Here is a 26,304-nt window from a genome sequence, read left to right as displayed (position 1 = left end):
TGCTGGGTTTGGGGGTGGGAGAGGATGGTGTTTTCCCTTGCCTGGCCCTTTCATACAGGTGCTGTGACCCTGTGAGCTGCATCCTGTGCCCACAGCAGGACAGAGCTGCTTTGCCAGTGATGGCTCTGGGCTGGTGTGGCTCAAAATTCTGCTTGTTCTGAGATCAGAACTGGTGCTGAACCCCCTGGGAACAGCGGCAGGAGTGGCCCTGCAGTGCCCTGTGCCCACTCCAGCAGTGCCACCCTCGGGATTCCCATTCCCTGCCTGTCTCTGTGCAGCTGCAGCAGCCCCAGCAAAGCAGCCCTGGAGCTGCAGGGGAGCAGCTTTCCTTGCAAGGCTGGAGTCCCTCAGGATTTCCAAGCTGCATCTAAGCTATCATGTCCTGTGAGATATGTGGAAAGCGTCCAAGACGGACACCTGCTGGCTCTGAAGCAGTCAAGTGCTTTTTCCAAAATATCTTTGCCCTGTTCTGGATGTTTACTTTTAAAAAGATACAGGCATGTGTTGGCTGTAAAAGAAAGCGGGGGGGTGGGGAAATCATTGTTGCTGCTGTCACTGAAATTCCCTGCAGACTTAAAAGGAAGATGAAAGTTGGTACTTTAAGAGAAACTCGAAGCCCTTGGGACAAGCACAGCAGAAAACAAGAAGATGCTCTGTATTCTGTCCAATTTTTTGCAAAAACGAGTGCTGTGTCTCCTACAGAGAGAGAGACAGAGCCAGAAACACATATTTGCATCGTTCCCCCATGCTTGAGCCTTGCTAACTAGGACAATACCATTTTGCACTTCCCTGGGCATATTTTCAAACAGCAGCTCAGTGCAGGTGATAGAGGAAAAAAAAAAAAGGTGAGGGAGAAAGAAGTGAGGGGGGGAAATCTGCCTTGTGGTATTTCAGATCTCCAGTATACACAGGTGCTTTTTAATCCCTCTGGCCTACATATTCCACAGCCCCTAGGAATAGAGGAGTCGTGATGTAATGCTCTTTTCCTCACACTCGCAGCTTAAATACAGATGGAAATTGTTGTCATGTGTTAGAAATGTCACCAATAATATAAAAGGCAGGCTTCTGCATTCTCCCTTTTGCACTGTCAGCTGCTGCTGCCAGCTTATTCTTCCCTCTCAAACCTATTGTCATGTGGCAGAAACCCTGATGTAAGTAAGCCCTGTCCTCCCCCTGCTTATGATCCCTGCATTTTTTATTCCCCTCTGCTGCAGTGCTGAGGATCATTACATACCACGACTTAAAGACAAGACCTCACAAAGGAAGGATTAATCTTGTATTTGTGCTTGAATTTCGAAGGACTCAGGCAAGTGAGACTGTTCTGTTGTATTCTCTGTCCCTTTTTCTTCCCTCCCCTCTCTCCTGGATGCCAGGGACAGGGACGGAAAGCGGCAGCGGTGCGGGGCTGGGCGCGCGTTTGCGGAGCCGCAGGTCGGGATGCGAGGGCGGCTGCGGGGCTGGGAAGGAGCCCGGCCCGGAGGACAGATGGCTGGTGCTGCTTTCTAATTCATCAAGCAGGCTTTACGTGAGGCCCGTTGGCGAGCGGGTGCGCTGCGAAAAGCGGGGTCAGTGGGCACGAATAGGCTGAGATCAGGACCAGATGCCTGCCGAACAATGGGGCTTTTGAAAGAAATGCGGGAGGAAGCGTGGCGCTGGCTTTGTACTGCCTCCGCATTGCAGGTTGGAACGGGGCAGCTCCGATTTAATGAAGTGCATTCCTAAACGCGGTCGTCAGCCCGGGCTGGGAGAGACAAGGGGACATGTCAGAAGGGGGCTTGTGGGGCCGGCGCTGGGGGGGCGGCCATCCACTGATGGATCGCCCCGAACAATGCGGTCTTAGTGCTGGATGGGAAAAAACCATCCATACATCCCTGTGCATATTAATGCGATACAGCAGGTGTTGCTAGATGTCTGTCCCCGCATTGTTCTCCCGCGGGGAGGGGGCAGGAAGGAGAGCCCCGCCAGGGATGCGCTCAGCCCGGCTGGGAACGCCGCGGCTCCGGGACGGAGCGGGAGGAGAGAACCGGACCGGCAGCCCTGCCCTGGGCTGGCCCTGGCAAGCAGACAGGCTCAGAGAGGCTGGCCACAGCTTAAAGGCACAGCAGGGCCAAAGGGTCCTTTTTTCGGCGAATATTGCCCCAAACGAAGCAGGTGTGAGGCTGGGACGTGAATCTCCCGAGAGCATTTGGTTCAGCAGGGCGGAGGGCAAGGAATGGTGTCTCGGCTGGAATTCAGCAGCGAAAGAGTTAAAAAGGGGGGGGGCATATTTTTGTTCAGCTTCTCCAGAAATGCATCGATTGGGAATGAGTTGGGGAAGCTGTGTGAGTGGCAATAAACAAGGTGTACAACATGCATAAAGCCAAACAAAACATCCATGTCTGCTGCTGTGTGCATCCTGCTGCACTGGCTGGAGGGACCCTTCCTTTAAGAGAGTTTTCTGTCTAACAGAAGTAACGTCCCTAAACACTTACAGCCATGTTTGCCAGTCTAATTCTTGAAGGGTTGGGGAGGGGGAGAGTGTACACAGTCAGTCATTATTGTATGTATTTCTTAATAAAAATACACCCATTTAATTGCTGTCATTGTGTTGTCTGCTCCCCTTGTGATTTGTGACATGCTATACTGTATTTGTCAGCAGAATGAAAGGGGTCTTTGTTCCTTATTCATATTATGGGCCACTGCATCTCTCAGTGAAAATGGAATATTTGCCTTTAGAGCTAACTTAGCTGGTGATCTGTGCCTGCTGTTACGCTGGGAAGGGTTTGCTTTTTTTTTTTTTTTCCTGAGAATTTCAGAGGAATTTGCAAGCAAGGCTTGAATTATTTTACTTATTAATTTTTACATATCAATGGGTTAATAGTGATGAAGAGTGATCAGCCTGTTTTGCCCACAATTCAGGTAAAGCATGACCAGGGGCTGCAACAGCTTCACATATTGCTACTGCCTTTCTGTGCATCCCTTTTCTGTGGATGAATGGCCAAGCTGACTGTGAACTAGAATTGTTGTACACCTTTGATCATTTGTTGCTGTGTAAATTGCCAAAAAAGGTGTTGAAAAATAAACTAAGAGTGTGCAATATGGACAAGCTCGTGTGTCTGCTCAAAGGCTGGTCAAGGCTGCAGATGAATACAGGCTGTTAGTGACTGGCCAGCTGTGGGAGTGACTATTTGGGGTGCCAGTGGCACTTGGAGAGCACTGTCCAGGCACTGGTGGGGTGTGCTGGGCTGTGTAACATCAACAGCGTTACCACTTGTGATCTATTTGCTGCCCTTGCTGTGGGTATCAGTCTGTGTGCCTGTTAGTGAGAATGGTTTACAGGGTAGCAGCTGGAATTGGCAGCCAAAAAAGATTTAAGGCAGTGCTTGCACAGACAATTCATAAGACTTCTTCTAGCACACCCACATGGCATGAATGTATGGAGCTTGTTTTTAAATTGAGCTACCAGGTTCAGCAGCTTGAGCTTTATGTTGTTAATTATGCTTATTTTCTATTCTGCAGCGCCCAAGGAAAAATGAGCAAAAAATGCAAAGTCTGGCTCAGCCTGGGAGGCTGCAGTGTGTGCAAAGGGCTCCTTGTCAGAGGGGCTGGCTCAGCAAAGGGCTGGCTGTGAACCTGTTGCTTGTTGTTGTGTGGCTCCTTCTGCAATGTGGGAAAGGAGGAACTCTGGTCTGCGGAGAGTGAGGGAGCGCTCGGTGGTGCAGAAGCACAGGGAGTGTTTTCTCCTTTGCCAGCTTGTATCCACTCATCCTTGTCTTCTGCTAAGTCCTGTCAGATGGAAGCAGTGATGGATCCGTGTAGATCCACGAATGATGCTGCACTTCCTCCAGGGAAGCTGCTGTGATGTTTGTGAGAAGGAGCACAGGCAGCTGTTCCAGGAGCGCTTCAGCTCCTGCTGTTGAAGTGTTGCAGAGCCAGCTTTTGCCATAACAGCAATAACCCTTTTATTTTTTTTAGTACACTCTTCTAATGCAGGTAATCCAACACGAAATATGAAACTTAGAATATCCCTTTTGTCATTATTGAGAGCCCCTAGCACAGGTAAGGCTGTCATAGCAGTCAGTGTTGCAAAAAAGAAAAAAAAGCAACAACGAAGCCATTAATTCAGCAGCAGAAGCTGATTGAATGGTGCTGGGTTCCTGAATCTGCATCTGACAGTAACAACACTTATCTTGAGTTTCAGTTGTTCAAAAGTTCCTGTGCTGCAGGGAAGGCTCTTGCCTGCACTTGGGAGCTGTGTACAGACATCTTTCTGCCAAGTCTTTACATGGTTGCACAAGAAAACCATGTAAAACAAAAAATTGCTTCTAAAATCAATGCACATCAAATCATTTCAGCCACAAGGTGCTGGGTGCTGTGGTATTCAGTAAAGCTTATTCAAGATGTGGTGCTATTTTCAGTCAAATTCTGCTAAATCCTGTCCTGAAATCCTCTGAATGTTTTGCTCTTGAATATTCTGGTAAGCATGATGACTGGTTCACTGTGTTAATCCTGTATGGTCTTTCTGTCTGCAGCTAATCCTGAGCTGTTGTTGCTGCTCTGCACACATGAGTAAGAGTCTGTCCCCCCTCCTCTTGACCATATACAGTAGGATTCCAGCTGACTGCTGGAAAATAACAGATCAAATATGCTGCTCTTCCTTTTCCTCATCCTTTAGTAGGAGAGTTGAGTTTCTTCTACTTGAAAATCAAAACCTGGAGAAGTAGGAGAACGTTCTTGGTCTGTTGAGCTCTATCTGGAGGCATGCACTGGCTCAGACTGTGCAGGATGTCTTCAGGAATCTCAGCTGTAGACAAACGTGCAAGAAAAGATATGCTTAAAGCAAGTTTCCAAATTCACATAGATTGGACAGAATTTCTATTGCAATGTCTCATTAATTAGAGATGAAGCTGGCAGTGATGGCTAAAAGTAAATATTTCCCCCCTAAAATAAAGTTACTGGATTTTCCTATTGTTATCCTAGTGATTTTTTGTTTTTAATTGCTGGACCTACCTGTGGAAGATAGCTTGGCAAAATCTATCCCTTTCTCATGGGAAAGAAAAAAAAACTAACAAACAACCCTTTTCCTTTGGGACAGTTAGTGTCACCTCAAAATTATCACTTGAGCAGGTTTCAGGTTTAGTAGAAAAGCTTATGAAAGGAATGGTGATAGTTTAACCTTAGGTTGATTCTCCTCACCCCCACTGATTTTACCCATGGACAGACATTGTGTCTCCTTATAGTCAGATTAGCATATTGGCATAAATATGTTAATATCCATATGGCCTATATTGACATGGTTTCATGGGATGTATGTACCTGGTGTGTGTGTAATGAAAATGCTTACACTTGCTTTTGACTACAAACATCAAAATGTCATGAACAGGAGAGTCTATGGTAACTAAAGTCAAAGTTTTTCTCAAAAACTGTAATATTTAGTTGATGTAAAATATCATGAACACCCACTTTCTTCCTTGGAAGAGATTGAATTTTTTTTTTCCCGTCTAAATAGATTTTCAAAGGATTCATTAAGAAAATGAAACCCAAGAAGAAAAATAGTTGACCCAGCAGTTCGAGGCCAATGAGGCAATTACCCAATAAATTTGTGTCAAGTCAGCCCTAAGTGAGCTGTGCCTAAATGACTTTGTTATATATATTTTCTGAAAATGTTCCATATTGAAATAGGGGAAAAAACCCTGCTAGATGAATAATGTCATTCTGTCAGCAATTGGAATATGGCTGTGGATATCACTCACCATACCGAAAATAGCTTGTTGCTTTGCCTGCCTAAACAGAGGTAGTGTCCCACCTGGAACTTGCTGTGTTACCACCTTCTTTTTTTGCCTGAGGAAACAATCCATTACAGATTGGAAATTTTAGTTTGTGGGGAATTTTTAAATGTGGTTTTTTTTCATTCAGGTACAACACTGCCTGTTAATGCATGTGAGGATGTGAGCCAGGCACACAAAAAGTAAAAGCTCTGAAAGAACTCTGTGACTGAGATTGTGATATAATGGAGGGAAAAGTAGATTTGCTCCTTTTCCCCCTGTGTTTGCATCTTCTTTGAGCACAGGCTTTCTAGAAGTCTTTGGTAGGTTTATTGAGAACTCTCTGCTGTTGATTTTTTAAACGCTAATTTAAATGAATGGGGAGCAGCTGAATAATGGTCATGCAGAAGGTGCACTTGGAAATGCAGTTCTGTCAGCACTCCTGGTGATGGACAGTGTGTCACTGCTGTGATGGCACGCTGACAATTCAGCACCACAATGGTAAGGGTGGGGATGTGACTGAGGAAAAAAACAAAACAACTCCCCTTCCTGTTTCTTGCACGGACCACAGCAAGAGCATGAGGATTGAGACATCCCCCGAGGCTTAGACTGAGAATCCAAGTTCTTTTCAGCAGCAGAAGCTGGGAATGGGCTGCAGCAGACTATGCAGTGCTGGTTGAAGCTGTGTATTGAATGTAGGTTACTGGACAAGCGTCCTGGTGTTGACAAGGCAATAGTTTAACGTGTGATAATCTGTCATCCTAAACTCTTAAGGGAAACCAGGGGTTTACTACATTTAGATACATGAGTTAAAACGTTGCCTTTTCTTCTTCAAGACTTGAATTTATGTATTTTTTTTCCTGGTGAAGATGAAGTCAACTCATTTTGAGTCCTAATCAGGAAGTGATTCAGAGTCTGTGCTCATTAAATCCTTCCCTTCACTCCTGGGACTGTCAGGGAGGATGTCACACATTACCTGCTGATGAGGTGTTGTTTTGTGAAGGAGATGAATGTCCCAGAAAGTATTCTCACAGTGACAAACCACTGGGAAGATGGAAAGGGTTTGGAAAGCCACAGTGAGGCTAGAATATGAGTACTTGAGCTAGTTTTATCATCACTCTGTTAAGCAACTGCTTACCCCTTAGAAAGAACTCGTCTTTAGTTACTTGTGATTTGAGGGACATGAAGGTTGAGCCCTGCTGTCCTCATTATTTGAAGTTTCAGATTTTCTTTGGGTTATTAGAGTACAACACAGAGCATTTAATTCCCCTTATCAGCTGCTTTAGTTATCGTTTGATTGGATGGACCCTTTTCAATTTTTTTTCCATTTTCCTCTTTCTCATACTTCATGGATTCTGTTGTTTTATTAGTTTGCTGGCATTTCTGGGTCATTGCAGTCTAAGTATTCTGACTTTTATAAAGGTCTTGGTGACTAAATATTAGTGACCTCTATTCATCTTCCATTTGCTTCTCCAGGGCAGAGCAGTTTGATTTTGAGCTGCTCTGGGTTACAGTATCAGCAAGTTCACTGCATGGGGAATCAAACCCCATTTCTTCTCCACGGATGAAGGTGTCCATTCAGCACATTGAGCTGCAGAGTTTCTGTTTTGTGTTTGGATAATAGAATCCCTGGAAAAGAAATGAAGAGAAGCTAGCCCATGGAGCTTCACCAGCCTAACTAAAATAATGTACCATTACACAATTGAAGGAATATTACTGGATGCACAGCAGTCCTAGGAAAGTCTAACAAGCTGAGCATGATTGACTTGAATTTCCAAATTATATAAGAGGAAATGGAAATGTTGCCATTAGCTGCACTAGGGAGCTTTTTATACCAACAGAAGCCTTTTTGCAAAAATTCAGCTATGTGTTGGTAGGCTTAGTGTTTTGAGGTATTCCTTCTAGGACACCATCTATGAGACATTTCCCCAGCTCAGACTCTGCCTGAGGGATGAATAGACATGTCCCTGTGGAGAATTTGAGGCTCCAAGGTTAGGAACGGATGCTGCCACAATGTGAACATTTCACACATCATATTTGCCATTATCTGGGCAAGTTCTGTCAAATAATGTGTAACATACTGAGCAAGAGGAAAGCTCCTCTTGCTTTCGCCTTCTGATAACCCTCTGCCTCATTTGTTACTCTCTGCTGCTCCCTAAATGAAGTGAAAAATGGCTTTTATAATGGAAATAAGAAGGTCTTCAGGATGGAAGAGTTCTTGAGAAATACCTACAAAACAAATAGAAACAAAAACTGTCCAAGAAACCTGATCTGCAGGCTTTGGTAGCTCAGAAGTGCTGTGTTTGGGAGACTGTATTTTAGCAGGCATTTTTTTCATGTTCACTGTTGTAGTGCTTTTCAAAAGGCAGGAAGGAGCAAAGGAACACCCCAAAATTTCAAATTTCTACCTTCCTCCCAAAGCCCTGCCCTGAAATTCGTAAGGAGGGTCAGAGAACAACTGTGGGAGATTTTACCCATAGTATTTAAACTCTGGGAAATGGAAATGGGAATCTCTGAAAGCGGAAGCTGATGATGGAGCGTGTGAAATAGCTTTTCAGGTGTTGCTGTATCTGATGTATACGAAGCTTGCACTTTCAGTGCAGGGGGGTTGCTTTCATACGTAGAACTCTTTCCATCTCTAGCTGCAAATGGCCCACTGGCACCATGGGGAGGTCTTTAAATTGAAGGACCTTTCTCTAATAAAAGGTCTGCTTCACTGTAAAAGAGATACTAGGGCTATAGCATCTTGCAGGCAAGCTGATAAATGAGATATTATTATCTCAGTGTGTTCTTTTAGTGAAATATTTAAAAGTGGCTCACTCCTGGTGAATTACCTGCTGGCCTCATCCTTTAGCAGCCTTATTAAATAGTTGGCTGTTGTAACATTCTTTGTAAAGTTAAAGCATGTCCCACTGCACTAAGCACTATTTCAGATATCCCCACTATAACAAAAAATCTTTATATAGTAATAGTGCAAACCAATGGCTCTCGTGGGTGCTTTCATAATGAGGTTTTATGGTGGCTGTTCTCTGATCCCTTCTCTCCTTTTTCCAGTGTATCAAATCTACTCAATTCCTCTCCATATTCATAGAGCTTAACAAGTTTGCTCTTTGAACTCCTCCAACGTTCCAAACATCAGCACTTCTGACACAGAATGGGTTTATCAAAACAAACAGAAAATAGGGTGTCTTTGCAAAGCAAAGTGCTTGGGCTGGGATGGCTTAATGAGCCACTGGAGCCATGTCTGTACTCCTGGCCCTGAGCAAAGGCAAAATGAAAGGGGTTCCTTTAAAATCTTAAAACTTTTGCTGTTCACAAGCTTGACTTCTGCTTGAGTACTGGGGTGCTCTGTTGCTGTTGCATGGCAAGTGGTAACTTGATTTCTTCTGGTCACCTGTCTACAACACATTTTTAAATATTTCTGTTTGCCATTTGCTGGTCAGCAGCTGCCCTTGCTACCTGAAGTTTGTGGTGCTGTTACAGCAGCCAAACTAGCAGGGCTGTGACCAGCGCCTGAACAAACAATTGCCTTGTGCTTTGGAACTATATTCCTTGGATATTCTTGTGTGGAGTGGAAGAAATCTTAAGCTCCTTTGATGTCTTTCCTGGCCTCATATCTAATTACATATTTTTTAATAATTTTCCCTGAGGAGTTCCTTATTTTAAATGCATTTTACAAATACACATCCAAACAAGCCTGAAACTATTAATTTTTGTAATCTAGTTGTTTTGTGCTGATGACCATCCCCATGGCACTTGGACTTCTTCCTACAGACACTATTCACTCTACTTCAAGAATTTGTGGTATCTCCTCACTGAAATAGAAAACGTGGCTGGGTTAAAACCTCCTGCTTTTCCTCCTTTGATTCCTACACCCAGTTTGAGTTGGTCTGATTTTATTTGGATGCATCCAGGCAATAAGAAGCAGAGGTGCTCAGAGCCTGCCAGTTTTGGTTCTGTAATTTGTAGCAGTCAGGTTTGCCAAACCCCATCTTTGTGCAAGAGGGTTGGCAGTGAGGGGTGGGAGCTGATGGTCAGGTCCACAGCTGAGCAATGGGCCAACAGGAGTTGGTGTAAGCTGGTGGATCTCTGTGTATTCTCTGGGAGCCTTCTGTCTTTGACACTGCCACCTGCATCTCTGCATGCTACAGGTTCATCTATCTGAAAAAAAAAAAAAAAAAAAGTGGGGATTGAGGAAATGACCTGTCCTAAGTTACCACAGCTCTGTTAACAGGAGCTTGTTATGGCTGGGTGCAAAGATTGACCTTCTGCATATCCTTCCACAGTTTGTCTCAATCCACACAATTGTTTTTGCCCTTTGAGGAGCTACTTTGCTAGGGGTTGGCTGCATTTTGAGAAAAAGAGGGCTTTAAAAAAAGAGAAATTTCAAAATACTACTTAAAGCAACAGCAAGGAATAATCCTGGTTTCTGGAAAAATGCTGCAGGAGCTGGTGTGGATGCTCCTTTGGTCTGTGCTGCTCTTTGACACAGCTGCAGACTGCCCAAACTATGAGCAGCAGTAGGACTAAAACAGTTCCTGTATTCAAAGCTTCTCTAGCTTAAAGTTTCATTAAAAAAGGTCTGTTGGGCTCTGCTTGCAAGCCCATACAGCCCACACCACGCTGGCTGTGCGGTCTGATACCATCTCAGTAATTAAGTGCCAGCATCCTCCAACACAGTGGGTTTAAAAGGCTGTCAGCAGCTTAAATGCCACCTGATATTAAATCTATCAGTCTAACTTTTCAACATTGTGCAGCTGACCCCCAGGAACAATGACCATGGCAAGTTATTTGTGGATGGTGCCTGCTGCACCCTCGCTGCTGGGCTGCTTTAATTGCTGATCTCTAATCTTGCTGAAAAAGGTGGGAGTGCAGGAGAAGAAAGGCAGCGCTATACTTACAGTAGGTTTTTTTTGCCCAGCTGCCATCAGTGCATTCTCTGGGAGATTTTTGACTTTGCAGAGCATCAGGCTGTGCTGGGCCCCCAGGGCAGTGGTGTCCCCTGTGCAGTGGTCAGTGCTCAGATCCTTCCCCACAGTTCCAGCTGTGGGGATTCCATCTCTTCCCCAGGCAGCCTGTTCCTGTGTCTGACCACCCTTTCAGCAAAGAACTTGTTCCTAGTGCCTAATTAAAGTTCTTCATACTCCCCCAAAAATGCAAATAGTGGCATGGATTTATCCCTCTCTGCCTTATTTTCTCCCATTGTCAGTTGAGGCTAATGATATGCTCCTTTTTTAAAGCTCTTTGGGATCCTTGGATGAAAAGCACTATGTAATTATTAAAATGCAGCTTTTATGGTGCTGCCTTTAGAAGGAAGGGGAAAAATATATTCACTTGGCAAAATATTGTGTTGTAGATCCAGCTTTGGAAATCTGACTTTCATTGTTAAAGCTAAAATTAAAAAGGACTGTTCCACTGTGGAGTGTCATACTAAAACCAGGCCTGTGTTGAGGCTGCATGAAGCTTTGTGTGCCACTGGAAATGTACAAAAAGAAGGAAGAACAAATTGAAACAAAAGAAGGGCTGGTCAAAAATAGAATTAAGTAAAGCCAGGGATGGCTGTGAGTGCCTCTTGTGTCTTTGGGACTCAGAGTTGCTTAGGCAATGTAACATCAAGTTCTCAGCAGTGTGGATGCTTCTGGCCACATCATTTTCATGGCCATTAAGTTCAAATGTTTGTCTGTTTCCTGAGATGAAAGGAGTGAGAGCTCTCTCAAAAGAAAAAGCCTGCGAATTCTAAAGCAGCTGTGCTCTATGCAATTTGCCTAGGAATTTTACCTCAAAATACCATTTTCACCTAGTTTGAATAAGGCAGAGGCTGATACAAATGCCTCATTGTTTTGTCTCAAGATTGTTTTCCCAGAAAATACCTTTCAAAATATTTATTTTTTGGTAAATACATGTGTATAATTATAGATAAAGGCTAATTTTTGTAGCCGATTTTTGTGCTGTCAAATGGAAGCTGAGTGGTTTAATACCAAAATGGGACTTCACATTTAAATCATGCCTGTGTGCTTTTTATGTTTTTTACAATAGATTCAGTAGCTAATCATCACCTAAATTGGCTTTTCTAAATAACAAGCCATATTGGATAGTCTAATGGCTTACTTGGAAACTGGGAAGCAAAAATTATACCACAGTGAGTCAAGACTGTAATACTGGAGTGAAAAGGAAGACAGAAAATAATGCCCCATTTGTCTGCCCATGTGCACTCAGCCTTGCTGATGTACTTCCTGATCACCAGAATACTGGAATGTTTGAGGAATATGGCTAATAAATTGAAAATCTCAAAAAAATGTAATGAAAACTAGCAAATGTGTAATTTTTTTTGGAGTAACATCCAAAGTGCAGAGTGATATCTTGCTGAAAACACCACAGGGTGTTCTCAATACTCAGACCTTAATTCCAGTAAAAGCCCACCTGTGTGCACAAAATGAGAAGGATAAACTCAAGGCATTGTCACCATGAGGGGATCATCAAAATCAGGGAAAGAAAAAGCAGTGGAAGTCAATGCTTTCATTCTCAAGATCAATAAAAGCTGAGCATTTTGAGGGGGGAAGTCTTTCCAATGCATTAGGCCAAGCTGTTCATGCTCACAATTTATTTTTTTCTTTACAATATCAGATGTGGCAACATCAAAAAGCAAACAGCTCTCCCCATCACCCAGCTGGAGGAAACTAATGCACTGCAATGCACAGCTCAGTATTCCTATGGTCAGCCATATGATAATGATTTAAATTATCATAAAGCTGTTATTTTTATAAGACAGAACTTTAAAAAAAACCCAGAGAAATTATTTAATGGGCTTACTAGTTGCCAAACTTTTCAGAATTCTTCTGCTGTGGAAATCTTTAGAAGTTCCTGTAAAATTTGTGTTATTTATTTGTAAGCCCAAATAAAAAATGTTCAACTAAATATGACCCCAATCAGTTAAAACATTTGCAAGTTACAGAACTGTGGCCAAAAGTCCCGCTTTAGCCAAAAAAATGTAGTTAATTTGTCTGTAGGTCTACAAGCAGTTAATTTTTAATGCAAACAGGTGTCTTTTTTGGTGTTTCAAACCTGACTTTTATTGGGAAGGAGATACTGAAAATGGCATAGCTGTGGAGAGCTTGTGGAAACTTGTTTTGAATGCACAGAGCTGTAAATTTAGCTCTTAGTATTTTTCCAGTGGCCTTACAAATGGCTTTTATGTGGAGAACCAAGGGGAGAATGTTGGCTTTACAGCCCTGATGCATTCCAGGTATTCCAGCTGTAAATTGTCTGAACTCTGGTTTTGGAGTTTGAGAGGGAGCAGTTGTGTCCTCTGGGTGTGACAAGGAGCACCTGCCTGTGACCTGGCCCCATTGCTGAGCATCAGGTGGGGCTTTGTTGCTTTATTTTTTGTGTGTGGATGAAGCCTTGGCAGGATGAGTAGTCCATTTTCTACCAAATTTCCTGAGTTGCTCCAGGAGATGAGCATCCTCTGATTTGGGGGTTAATCAGTCACTTAATTTTTAAAGTGTGCTCATCACCTAGGCTTTGATTTGCTTATTTGTTGTATTACTTAGTGGATGGAAACTGCTTCTTTGAGGTATACATGTGGCTATTTGTGTAAAGAGCTGCTGCACTGACACCTCAGCACTCCTCACACTGGAAATACTTCAGGAATATGCAGTACAGAGCTAGAGATTTAAAGGAGCAAAGACAGACTCCTCTCGCCTCTCTTGAAACAATTAAGTATCTTGGCTTTGTTTTATAGCATTGTTACATACAAACTAGGTGTTGTACTGACAAACTTCTGAAAGAATGGGGTGGGATTCTTCCAGTCTTTGAGACATCCAAATGCTTTAAATATCATCTTACTGTGTTGTTGAAGTGGGAGTTACAGCCATGGTGGAGGTGTTACTGGGTGAAACATTCTTTGCTTGTCTAGAGAGGTCAGACTGAATTATAAAAGTGGTGGTTTTGTGTGGCAAAGATTCTTTGTTTTGGATTGTTCTAAACTTGAGTTGTAACAGGAAAAATTCCTCCTGCATCACAAGAGAGGCCATCTCCTAGTTTAACCTTCTCAGCTGGCATAAATCACTGCAGCTTTTTCTAATGTCAGGTCACAGGCTTGGATAAGCATATTTATTCATATCAAGCCACTGAATATTTTGAGGTTCATCTATGACTAACTGAAAGTCTTTAAAAATAGACCAAACATTGGAAAGCTCTTGAAATGTTTTGTGATATAAAGTCTACTTCAAATAAATGGGATTGTCTCAGTGGCCTCTTACAGCTGGTTCATTTAAATGGATTTTTATCCTCTTTTCTTTCCCTGATGAAACCAAATGCAGCTCACCTCTGGCATGAGGTCGGATGAGTGCTTGATGAGATTTGTTAATGTCCCTGGTTATAATAACAGCCATGGGCCCACCTGATGTAAAAGGCTCCCTTTGCACTTATCCCTGCACATCCAGGTCACCTCCCCTGTGGGGACAGGCTGGGGGACTCTCTGACACATAACTTAGGGCATCTTACTATCACCTGTATAAAGAGTGGGGTTTTGTACATGGGTAACTGCTGTTGAAAAGCTTCAAATAAAAACAAAGTGATCCAAGATCCAGTATAGAACAGCTCTTTAGGTGAGGCTTCCCTTTAATTCAGGATCTTCCTCAGGGTTCAGAATGCCAGTTCTTTCCTGAGATGATATTTGTTTGAAGATCCCCATTGGCTTTCAGTTGTTGAGACTGTGATGCTTATCTTGGGACGCTGCTTAAATAAGTCTTGTGGGAATGATCTTGGATCTGAGAAAGGAGACACATTCTGAGCAGTTTCAGTTGAGGATGAGGGTCAGGCAATCCAGGACCACTAGCCTATAGAGGTCCCAGAAAATTAAGATGTTACTTTTTGTTTTTCTATTCATTGTAAAGGGATGAAAAGGTACCTCTTAACTTTGTTTATGTTGTTTTAATGGTTTAGTGGGGCAGACAATTTGAAGTGGAAACTGAATTCAAGAATGTTGTTGAGTCCTACACTGGGCAAGTAGATTAGGGACCACACATGCAGGCTTGAAAACATTTAATTTTTTAAATCTTGTTTTGTAAGGGGGCACAAAACAATGCAAAAGACTTGGGGCCACCCTCACAGTTGGCACAGATCAGTGTTGCACCATGGATTTCAGGGCAGCAACACCAATTTCTGCTGTTTGAGATCCTGGCCTTTAATCTGTCATCAATCTAATACAATCGAGCTGCTCTAATTACCACCGTGTCAGTCAGAAATATGTTTGCCTGAAATGATAAAGCTGAGTTGGATCCTGGAGCCCACACAAGTCAGCAAACACTGTGCAAATCTGAGTTAAACCATTTGTTTGCCCACTTAAGGAGAGGTTGTCCACGGTCATGGTATGTGTGGAAAGACAGCGGGGGAGTGAGAGGAACAACTGAAACATATGGCCCAAGTGAGTTTTCTCTTTATTCCAATGCATCAGGATGAGACAAGCTGTTGAACCGATGAGAAACCTTCCTTAGATACCATATTTCAAGATGAAAACTGGGAGAAATTCAGTACCAGTGATCTCACATCTATGTTTGACTAAAGGTATAGAAAACTCTTAAACTGAAAGCAGAGGAAAAAAGCCCCCAGGCCCAGCCTCCCCTAATCCATAATAGCTGCATCATTATGTAAAAGAAAGCAGCAATTTCCCCACCAATGTGTCCATAAATGGAAACCTTATCAATACCTCCAGATGCTCCCTGGCTTTATGGCACTATTAAGTTTAATTGCACTGATATAATGGATTTGCATGGAGCAAGGTCTGTTCAGGATCGGGTTTGGGGAGCGTGCAGGCACAGGAGAGGGGTCACATACATTGAGACACGCTCTTCACTGCACCTTGACTTAATTTTGGCCTCGTGTTTCTTGAAGAAAAATGTGGAATTGGCATTTTTGCAGTGTCTGTGACCTCTGAAAAGGTCAAGATTGAGAACTTTATTGCAGCTGCACTTGCTACAACTTAACACTCTTGCAGTGGGAGTTAATTTAGTTTTCAGTAAAGAACATTGGATTATTATTTAACATGAACATAGGAGTTACAATTTTGAGCTGTAATCCTTGGGCCGCTTCTCCCTCAGTCAATAGAAAGAGAATTTTAGCTTTAGTTTCAAGATGAGCAGAGACCAACTTCCACTGGGTCTGAAAATCCCAATTTGTGGTGAATCCAGGGAGAATCTTGGTGTCTGTTCTTGAAGTCTTGTATCAGCAAAGCCTTTCCATCCCTCCAACCCTAATGTTTGCAGGTTTTATCAGCTGTCTTAGCAGGATAAATTCATCTTGTCCATTCCCTTGTCATTAATTCCATTCACCTTGTCATTAATTCAAAACATCTGCTTTATTTTATAAAATGTAGCCACTCACCAGTGCTGATGTGCCAGTAAGATTTGACAGCATAAATACAAAAAAAAAAAAAAAAAAAAAAAAAGCAACACTATTCTCTTCTTGTCTCTCCCCCAGAAAACTCAGACACCTACAGGGTTTTCTTATTTCCAAACCAAGATACTGCCTCAGAGCCAGGAACAAAAAAGACACAGATTTTGTCATCTTATCATCTTTTTTTAGCTCCATGTGTAAATAAAGATACCAGTATGACAAGCAGTGACTAAGTGCAGCTCACTGAGTAACACGAGAGGCTGTGCCCCAGCTTTCCCTTGGCAGGACCTTCTGAAATGTCCCCAGTGAAGGATGCAAAAGCCAGAAAAATTGTCGTTGTTACACAGTTGATATCCCAAGGCAGAACCTCACTTTCAGTGCAAGGGAACAACAGCAGTGACTGGCTGTGTAGGACAGGCAGGGATTTCAGAGCACATCTTCCAGTGCCCCAAAGCTGCAGATGCATGGATAGGGTTCTTTCCCTTGAATTCTTCTTTGGGTTAAGGTGGTTGGAACTGTTGCTAAACATGAGCTGATGTGAGAATATCAAAGGAATTATTCTTAATCTAATATAAAATAAAAGTGAATATTTTCTGTATTGAGGGGGGGTTTTATGTTATTCTTGGCGGGCTTTCACCTGAGGCAGCTTTTTCTCTGCATCGTATATGTATTAGTTATCCTATATTAATTAAGCATTTTTGGATATTGATAGAGTGCTAGCATTGGCTAATAGCTCTTACCAATCCCAGGGCCATCACCTGCTGGGTCCTTCCTGGAGTTGTGTTCCTCCATCAGGTACTCTGCTGAGTGTTTTTATTTCTTTTTTAATATTGCCTCTCTGAAGTGATAGTTGCTGTCAGAAATGTAGTCCTGTATCAGTCCTGTTGAGTCTATGTGGATAAATATCATGTATATATTTATTTTTCCATTATTTTGAAAGATTCTTGAAAGTGTTTCTAGGAAGTGCATAGCTCTCTGCTTTTCTTTCTCTGGGTGAAGTATTCCTTTTTATTACCATAAGAAAATCTTTACCTCTTCTCCATTACTGTGTCATTTAGTCATCATAGGCAGATGAGTTTATCTTCTGAAAAGTGCCTTTAAGATGTTAAAGTGGTAGCATTACAATTTAAAATCCTTCTGACACTGCCTGTTCCACTGGAGTACTAAATCTTGTCTTCAGTGTGAATGGAAATCAAATAAAGCTTTCACTTGCTTGACAATTGTTGCAAAATAGAAGAAAATGTTCAGGCTTTCATATAGTAATGACTGTGTCATCTCAGTGCAGTTCAAAGAGCAAACCCTTTTATGCACACAGACAACGTTTACTTTTGAGATCCTTTGCTATTTCCTACACTTTCCTGGCAAAAAAAATTAACAAGGGATTCTGTAGTTACCATGCCATTTACCATAGTGTCACTTAAATGATTCTGCTCATTCACATCCTGAAAAAGAAAACTACATTGTCAAAAAACCCCAAAATTTTGGGAACTGATAGACCAGAAACAAATTGAGTAGCATGGAAAGGCTTGGGGCTTTTTTTTTGTCTTCTGTGCCTGGTGGTATAGCTGACATCTGCATAGTGCCACGTAGGAGGGAAGGAAAAAATGGTTTGTCAGTAGTTCCATCTCCAAAGTACCAAAGAATGAAAAAAAAAAAGCAAAATGAAAGCTGTACAGCAGAGGAAGCAAGAGCTTCACAAAATCAAAATCTCTCTCTTGCATCACAGGCTTGAAAACAGGAAAATTTCATGGTTGGAATGCTGTCATCAGGGTTGAAAGTGTCATGCGTACTTTTTATTCAGGTAGACAAAAAGCTAATAAGTCTGCATGCTCATAACTTCTGTAATATGCACTGATGGAGAGGGGGAATAATAGTTCTTTACTCTTTATGTTTTTTTTCTCCTGTAGTTTCTGCAATCTGGGTTTCCACAGGGTGTTGTGTATGTACAGGTAATCGATGCTGCAAACAGCCCAGGCCATGCTCTGTGGTAACAGAGAAACAACTGCCTGGTATGATTTGCCTTTTTAATTATCACTTCAATCATGGGTGCTCAGCATTCGTAATGGCAATTGATACAGTCATCAAGGCATAACGAGGAATCATTGAGTAGCATGAAATTCATCACATTTATTTAGCTTTTGTGACCCTTGGAGAAAAAAAAAAATCTGTTTTTTTTAATGAATTATTGTATCCATGAGAGCTAAGGTAAAGCTGGGTAAGAGAACATCTGACATGAGATGCAGTCTTGTCTCACCCTCTCTGCCAGGACAGAGCAAGCCTAGTCAGCCATGTAATGGGTATTTTATGGGGTATGTGTGAACTGAAGGGACTTGATAAGAGTTTCCACCCTCTGGGTTTATTCCCATTGCAATGGGAATAAATATGGGCTGCTGAGCCTGCTCAGATTTTGGGGCAAACTGACATTTTTCACACCCAAAGGAATGTCTCTTGCCTTCTGCCTGTGCTTGTCATCCTTGCGAGGCTGAGCTTCTGCTCTTGCTTAATCTGCACATGTACTAATCATCTACATCCCACTCCCAGCAGCTTTGGGATCTGCCTGTATCTCTGAGCAGGACTTTGAGCTGGCTGCCTTCCCTCCATGGAGTCTGCTGAAGCTGCAGCTCAGTCCTGCAGGTTGGTTCTTCTGTTCCTGCCAATCCCACTCGTGTAAAATCCAGACCAGACTGTGGTTTTCAATGTGGTGCAGATACCACTGACCTCTCAAGCTTCTGTTAGCAGATACTGGGCTTCAGGTTCCAAAAAAAAAAAAAAAAAGAAAATATCTCTTTGGGAATTAGTACAAGAGTCCTAATGAATCCATACCTGTGTGTCCTTTCCCATTTTTCCACTGCCTGGGTCAATTAGCTTGCATGGTGTATTTGTTGTTTCTCCTGTGGGCAGCCCATGACAATTTTTTTTTTTTTAGACTTCAGCAGGGATATTGTTTTCCTTCAAAGCATTTCAGGATCTTTTCACAGAGACAAAAAATAAAATGAAGGGGTCAATTCCTACAGCAGTTATCTTGTAGTAGCTCTGTTGGATAAAACAAATTACTTACATGGCCAGTGAACTTGCATTGCTTGTTTGACTTGGGTTGCATTGTATGAACTGAAACAAAAACCACATCCAGACTGCTTTGGAGTGGAAGAATTCTGCTATCAGTTCAATCTGTTTTCCTTGTTGTTGTTTCCATGTAATGAAAAGATAAATATGCAAACATATTTACTTCATTAATTTTAAACAGTGCCAGGAAAAAGGCTCTGTCTAGGGATTGTGGAAAAATATTGTGAAAATTAGCTCTACATATTTTGCTTTCAGTCAACTCTGTTAATTAGGATCAAAGTACTGCAATTTTTAAAAGTTCTCACTGTTCCTTCCCACACATTTTCATATTTCAGGAAGATGCAGTTAACTAAGTCTGAGACTGTCAGCAGAGCCCATGGGAATGAGGGTTCATGTACTAATAGCTGGGTACCAGCATCCCTGAGGCCTTTGAAAATGCCAGGATTGGCTGTGGAGGGAGGTCAGATTGGGCTGCCTGTCCCCTGGGTGGCCTCTGGGATGGAAATGGAGCAACTGTTTCCCCACCCATCCTCACTGCAGGGTGTTTGTGTGTGGTTTCATCTTCACTCTGGGGAGACAAGTGCTGTGAGGAAGCTGCTTTTACAGGTGTGAAACTTCTCTTTTTGCCTCAAAATGAGCTAGCGGGTACTTGCAGGAGGAAGGAAAAATATTAGTAATAAATTGGGTTGGTACAAGGTACTGGTAGATTGTGGTTTTCCAAATGAGCTCGATACCAAATAAAGTCCTTAAGGTGGTTGTCTTAAAAGGAAACTGGGACACAGAAAGGTGATGTCCAGTCTCCCAAACCCTCTGCAGGCCATGGCCACACCACAGCCATCACAGACAGGAGGTGCTCATGCTGTGTTTCATGTGCCTTTCCTCTCAAGCATGAAGACATTTCAATTTTAAGCAGGCACATAGTTAAAAAAGGATGTTGAGTCAGCTTAAAAATCATGCTGAGATAAATAATTTACCTTTATTGGCACTGATAACACTTAAAATTCTAAATACTATTTTTTCTTGTGTTTCGAGGGGGATTCATGACTGTAATTTATGTTGCTGTGTTGCTTTCTCTCAGCTCAGATGCAAGGCTTCTTAGTTTTGTGCTTTGATATATATTTTACTTCCCAGTTATTGTGCACTGAAAGATCACAGCATTTGCCTTTAAAACATTGTGTGAACTGCTCTGGGTTCACTGCTGGATCTCCAGCACTGGCCTGTTAAGAGTTCCAATTTTGAAATGCAAATGGTATGTAACTGTTTATAAATCTGACAAACGCCTGTACAATGGGCACAGATCTGCCCTAATTTAACCACACTGGAGAAGTGGCAGGAGGTTTATTTTGCCCCCTTTGCAGAAGTGTCAGCTCTCTTCCCCCTGCTGAGAAGCGCTTTGCTGGTCCATTCCCAGTGAGAGAAGCCTTGCCTGGTGATTCCCAAGGGCTGGGTGAGTAATGGCACACATCAAACACATGTTTTCCCAGCGCCAGTGACTGACAGCAGCGTATCAGAGCGGGTCACGGCTGAGGGATTGCTGCTGCTGAGCTCTAGGTGCCTTGGAGCAGGAACCAGTCTCATTATTCTTTGTTACTACAGCATCTTCCTGAGAGTGACCCTGGGCTGCAGCTTGGCTTTAAAACAAATCCTGCTGCAGGCTCTCACTGCTCTTGACTGGGAAATGCAAGGGGCTGCAGCTCACCAGGGGAGGGACAGAGGCACAGCCAGACTGGCCTTTGGTAATCCAGGCGATGCAAACTCTGGCTTTGGTGCCAGGAATTGTCCTCTTTTGCATCTCTTGAAACTTCAGCTTGTTTGAACCCATCACATGTTCCCAAATGGGTGACAGTATTGTCCCCTCCTTTCTTGGGACACTTGCTGGTGATCTAATCTGGCTGGACATGCATAGCAGCCAGCAGCCTTCCCTTGTTCTTGCTTCTCACAACCGTCCTGGCTGTAGCTGCTGATACAAAGACTGCTGTTTCTTGGTTTTTTTGGAGAGGGGGGTGTGGAGTGTCTAGTGGCTCGACAGGGAGATGATTTTCTTGCAAAGTGCACAGCTATTTGGTTAACTTTTAAGTAAAATTCAAAATCAATCTGTTTCTGTCGTTGGGTGCAGTCTAATGGGAGGCTGGCGCGTGGCATTAATCGTTGCAGACTTCTGCAGTGAGGCTGGGATGCATTTGTATTCAGGCAGAGGGTTTCTAGGTGCAGGAGGAGATTTGAGGCTGATTCCAGATGCATTATAAGCAGCAGGCTGTGTGTGCTTGCCTCCATCCCCATCCCACTCCTGCTTTCTCCTGGGGTGCAGAGCATGGCCAGGGCTCCCCTGCACAAACACAGTCCCAGCTGTGGGAGCCACAGGTCCAAATCCCAGCCTTGTCTGGCTGCTTGATTTTCAGAAAATAACCTCCCTTCCTCTGTGTCCCTTTGTGCTTGTCTTTTTTAAACAAGTAGGAATGCTGTTGTTTGGTTCTTGTATATTGAATTCCCAACCCTGTGCTCTGTTTAAGGGCTGACTATTACTTGTTATTTCACCAAAGTGCAAACAAAAAGAGTGAGCTCTATTTAGTCCTTGATGTTTGGTAGGAGAACTGGGGGAAATTACCTTTAGGTTGAAACAATAAAAAAAAGAATAAACATATATTGTATTTTTCTAACTAATAAAAATTAGATATGTGGCTTCTAATCCTCAGCCTGATCTCTCTTGCATTCCAATTAGTAAGAATAGCTTCTATCACAGAATATTAATTTAAGACAGAGTTAAAAGAACCCGTTTCAGGCAGGTGATCTGTCTGTCTGCAGTGGCATGGGGTGGGTGGTACCCCCGTGCCTTCTCAGGTGTGCTGAGCTGCAGTGGGCAATGGCCAGTGGGGTTGGGGGGCATGGGAGTCCCCAGATCTGTGCCAGCGAGAGGGGACCCAGCAGAGGGGCAGGTTTGGGTGGGCCACATGGCACACAGGAGCAGCAGGGCCCCAGAGCTGCTGACAGGACGTGCCTTGTGGCACGTGCCTTTGGGTGCACACATCACGGGTCTGCAGAGTTCAGCCCCTGGCTGAGGCATGCAGAAAGCCTGGTGGCATTGCACCCTGAACCTGCCCTGGAAACCCTGGCCTCTGAGGGGACTTCATGAGCAAGGTGTGGAGTTGTGGCCATCAGCTGGGAACAAGGAATTGAGGAGGGGAGCAGTGAATGGGCTCCCTAAGGGGTCTGTGCTCAGGGGAGTGTCCTCACTCGTGTGCAGAGGGTCTCAAAATGCTGCTGAGGAGGAGGGATTCTCCCTGGCTGAGAAAATTCATGGGGCTTTCAGCAGTGCAGCTTGGAGGCTGCAATGTTTGTGGGAAGGGGGCTGCCTCTCACCTGGCAGGAGTGAGCCAAACTCCCACTGCTTGTGATCATGTAGGTCTGAAAGGGCAGAGCATGCTGCAATGGATCACAAGGATTGCAAGCTGCTTTTATTATTATTGTTATTATTATTATTAATTTTTGGTGTTCATTGAGGCCTGTGCAGATGAGTAGTTTGCTGCCAGGTGTCCTCGACTTACGAGAAGCATCATGCCAGTCTAAAATGAGTGGGAATGTGGAGCTGGTGTGACTGGGCAGCTCAGCTGGGCAGACTGGAGGCTGTGGTCTGAATTGTGCTGCTTTAGGTTTAAGTCTAGTCTCCTACAGTGCAGCTTTGCAGTTAAAATTAAATAGTTGAAAATGGAATAAATTGCATCAAGTGGTTCCTTTGATGTCAATCAGCTGCATGTCTGAGTCTGGCTCACGTTAGCAGTGTTTCAGGAGGAAGGTGGCATTCCCATGGGTCCGTGGATGGAAGAGCTTCTAATGTGTGACAAAGTGAGTTGTGGCTGTCACTTTCTAAATGCTTGTTTTATTCTTCTGTTTATTTATTTTTAAAGAATACAGGAAGGTGGGGGAGGATTGAGGACAGCTTTGTATTCCTCCTGTATTTGTCAGCTCCTGTCTTTCTAAAAATGTCATATTTAAATGTTACTGTTTCAGCATTGCAGACAAAAAAAAAAAAAAGATCCCTGATCATTTTGTCTCCCTTGTTTCCCCTAGAGTTTGCATCACCTAGTTTTTGTTTCAAATCATCCTTTAGGCCAGAAAAGAAATATCATGGACCAGAATGCAGCTGTGGTAAAATCTGCACAGCTCCCTCAGTGGGGAGCAGCCAGTACTGGGCTGTTACTGGGGTTGGTGCATGCACCCATATCCTGCCAGGCCACGAAGCCAGACACCAAATCAGTGCTAGGAAGTGATGTAAGGCAGAGGAACATACAAACCTTCCTCCACTGCAGACATTTGTAGAAGTTCCCCTGGGGTCTTGAGGCTCCAGGGAATGGTCTCTTGGCTCTGTGCTTCTTTGCTCTCCTGAACATTTCCAGTGTTTCCACCTTCTTCTGTCCAAAGTCAGCATTGCTGTGCTTAGCACTCAGCTTTTTCAAAGTAACAACCCAGTTGCCTTGGTTCCATCACCTTTTGGTCCATTTCAGCCCAGATGCCTTTTCCCCTCACACTTGTACAAACCTGTGTGGCTGCGCTGGCAGCGAGGGCTCCTCCCTCCCTGAACCTCAATGGCATCACTTTACACACAAGTATCAATTTCTGCATTGCTGGTGTCAGTTTTCCTCATGTTAAAGAAATGTTAAGCACCATTAACATAATCATACATGTCACTGGCAGTGAACATACCTTCAGAGGTGCCTCAGTGAGTGCAATGTGAGCTGCCCTCCAGCTATGCAGAACAAAAGGTTGTGTGTTAACAATATTAATGGCTGCACGAAAGCAGTGCAGATGAAATCAGGCTTACTTTTAATCAGTCTTCAGGGGTTTCATGTGCTGAGGCTATTTGTTTATAGTGGAGGCCAGATTGTGCCAGAATCTATTAAGCACAGGGAAAATGATCAGTCCATTCTTTTTTTTTTTTTTTTTTGCTCATTCCTAATGTGAGAAAAGGAGGCACTCCATAGCAGGGAAACAACCTGAAATGACACTTTGCAGAGCATCTCTTGGTCTGAGTGAGGCTGGGATACAGCGATAAACACCGTGACAAATTTATAAAAGGTCCTTTTAACATCAGTGATTCTACTTACATCTATAAACATCAAAGCTAAATGTGTCTGTGGGTTCTCTGGGGGAGTCCTCAACCTCTTCAGGGGGCTGTGTCTGGTAAGGGCAAGAGAGGGATTGTCAGGTATAGATAAATACAGCATCTCATCATTTGCTTGTGGTTGCTATATTGGTAAAATAGAAGTCATTGGCCACTTACTTGGGTGAAACACTTCTGTGATTCAATACAAAAGCACTGTTTCCTTTAATAGAAAGTTAAATTCATTAGGAGGGTTGTTTTATTTCTGTGCTGTGAATATTCGAAGTGTCATTTCCTATATATCAACTCTTAACTGTGATACTTTTATGGCACGGGAGATGCCTTTTAAACATTATTTTTATTATACAAATCCACAGAGAAGTTTAAAAATGGAAAGTTTATTATTGTAACACTGTAAGAATTTTCATGTTTCTGCTCTTGCAAAACAAACAAAAAATTCATAGTGGAATGTACAAGTGTACCAGAGTCCAAGTCAAAGTTTCATGTTGATATTTTTCAAAAGTAGACATTTTCAATATATATATTCAGTATACTTCCATTTTTCTGTTAAAAAATGGCGTTCAGATAAACTACAATATGAGCTTCCAGACATTCTGTGGAAGAGCAAGAAGGAATATCAGGACAGTACAGGTTGGGTTTTGTTTTGTTTGTTGGTTGGTTTTTTTTAAGCTGATAATAATTCTGCAATTTTATCTGCCTGCGCTCAGTACCAGAGGAACTAATTGAAATTTTAGGCCTGCATTATACAGTGCAGATTAAATATCTGTTCCTAAAATCAATGACCATGAAGAAAAATCAGTGCATAATAACACACATAGTTGATTACTGTTTGCAGACAACAGGGAATGTTGCTGTTCAGAATTGTGTCCTCTTCCTGTACCTTTGTGTAGTGCTCTGAAAAAAGCCAGATTTGCTCTCCAAAGACACACACCGACGTGTTCCTTGCTTAGCAGGAGCAGATGTCAGGGACCAGCTTACAGGTGAAGCAGTGACCTGAGATCTTTTGACCTTTGTACTGCACTGATCAGGCTTTTACGTTATTCCTTCCTCTCCTGTCTGTCTGAAATAAATAAATATAGCGAAGTAAGTGTCAAATTAGAGTCTGAGAGAAGTTGGAAACCAACCAGTTGTGCTTCCAGCCAACTTGAAAGAGTGAGGTTGTTTTTTTCTTCCTTCTGCAAGACGGAATCTTGTGGATATGGGCTCCAACTGTTTCTCTGAAGTTAAGTTTTTTGGCTGCTTTAAGACTGTCTCTATGCTTTTCTCCCCCCTTTGTTTCTTTCTACGGAGTCTTGGCCAACTCCAGGACTACCCGGTGATCATTAGCATTTCAGCAGGAGACAATGAATGGAGAGGCACATATGTCACCTGTTCCACGGTGACACTGCGGGGGTGCTTCAGGGATGCTGAGCATCAGGGGGCTGAGATTCCTGCAGAGAAAGATCTGGGGATTTTTTTAAAGAGATAAATTGCATTCCCTTAACAAGTGATCAAATATGCAGGAATAAAAAATGTTTTATAAATCTTACTTTATCTTCAAATTTATTTTTTTTTTAAATTAAGTTGAAATCTAGCAACACACTAAGACGTCTGTCAGAAATCAAATGTGACAGCAAAGAATGGGCTTCACCTATTCAAGCTGATGAATTGGACTTTTTTTTCCCTAATGTTCCACATCCTGCTGCCATTCAGGACAACGACAAACCCCTATTGACTACAATGGGAAACTGTCTGGCTTTTTATCAGGGCTAAATTCTAATTAAGCCTGAAAAAATAGGTATTCAGCCAACTGTACTTTGCCGTGCCAGTATCACATCTGGCCCGCATACATTGTGCATACTCAATCTGCTGCTGGAATTTTCACGGGCTTTGCCCCATGCTATGGGCACCTGGAGTTGCTCTGAGATGCTGAGCAGTGGATTTTGCTGAAAAGGTGTGGAAAGGTGAGGATGTTCACACTCTGGAGAGATGCCAGTTGATCACCAG

At 43.0% G+C, this 26,304-nt stretch overlaps 1 protein-coding gene across 32 annotated transcripts in view; it reads left to right on the top strand.

Annotated features, from left to right (window-relative positions):
- MAGI1 (membrane associated guanylate kinase, WW and PDZ domain containing 1) overlaps positions 1-26,304 on the top strand; it is a 335,995-nt gene that overhangs the window by 177,459 nt on the left and 132,232 nt on the right. Inside the window, exon 1 of one of the 32 annotated variants that reach the window (XM_064432953.1) lies at positions 1,346-1,565. The exons of the other annotated variants lie outside the window; for them this stretch is intronic. Within the exon in view, the coding sequence (XP_064289023.1) occupies positions 1,367-1,565 (199 nt within the window). The 5' untranslated portion in view covers positions 1,346-1,366. Of the gene's footprint in view, positions 1-1,345; positions 1,566-26,304 lie in introns of those variants that run through there. 32 annotated transcript variants of the gene reach the window in all.

The sequence above is a fragment of the Passer domesticus genome, chromosome 9 (genome assembly GCF_036417665.1).
Source record: "Passer domesticus isolate bPasDom1 chromosome 9, bPasDom1.hap1, whole genome shotgun sequence".
In the NCBI taxonomy this organism is placed as follows: domain Eukaryota; kingdom Metazoa; phylum Chordata; class Aves; order Passeriformes; family Passeridae; genus Passer; species Passer domesticus.
This window is presented reverse-complemented; position numbering and strand designations above follow the sequence as displayed.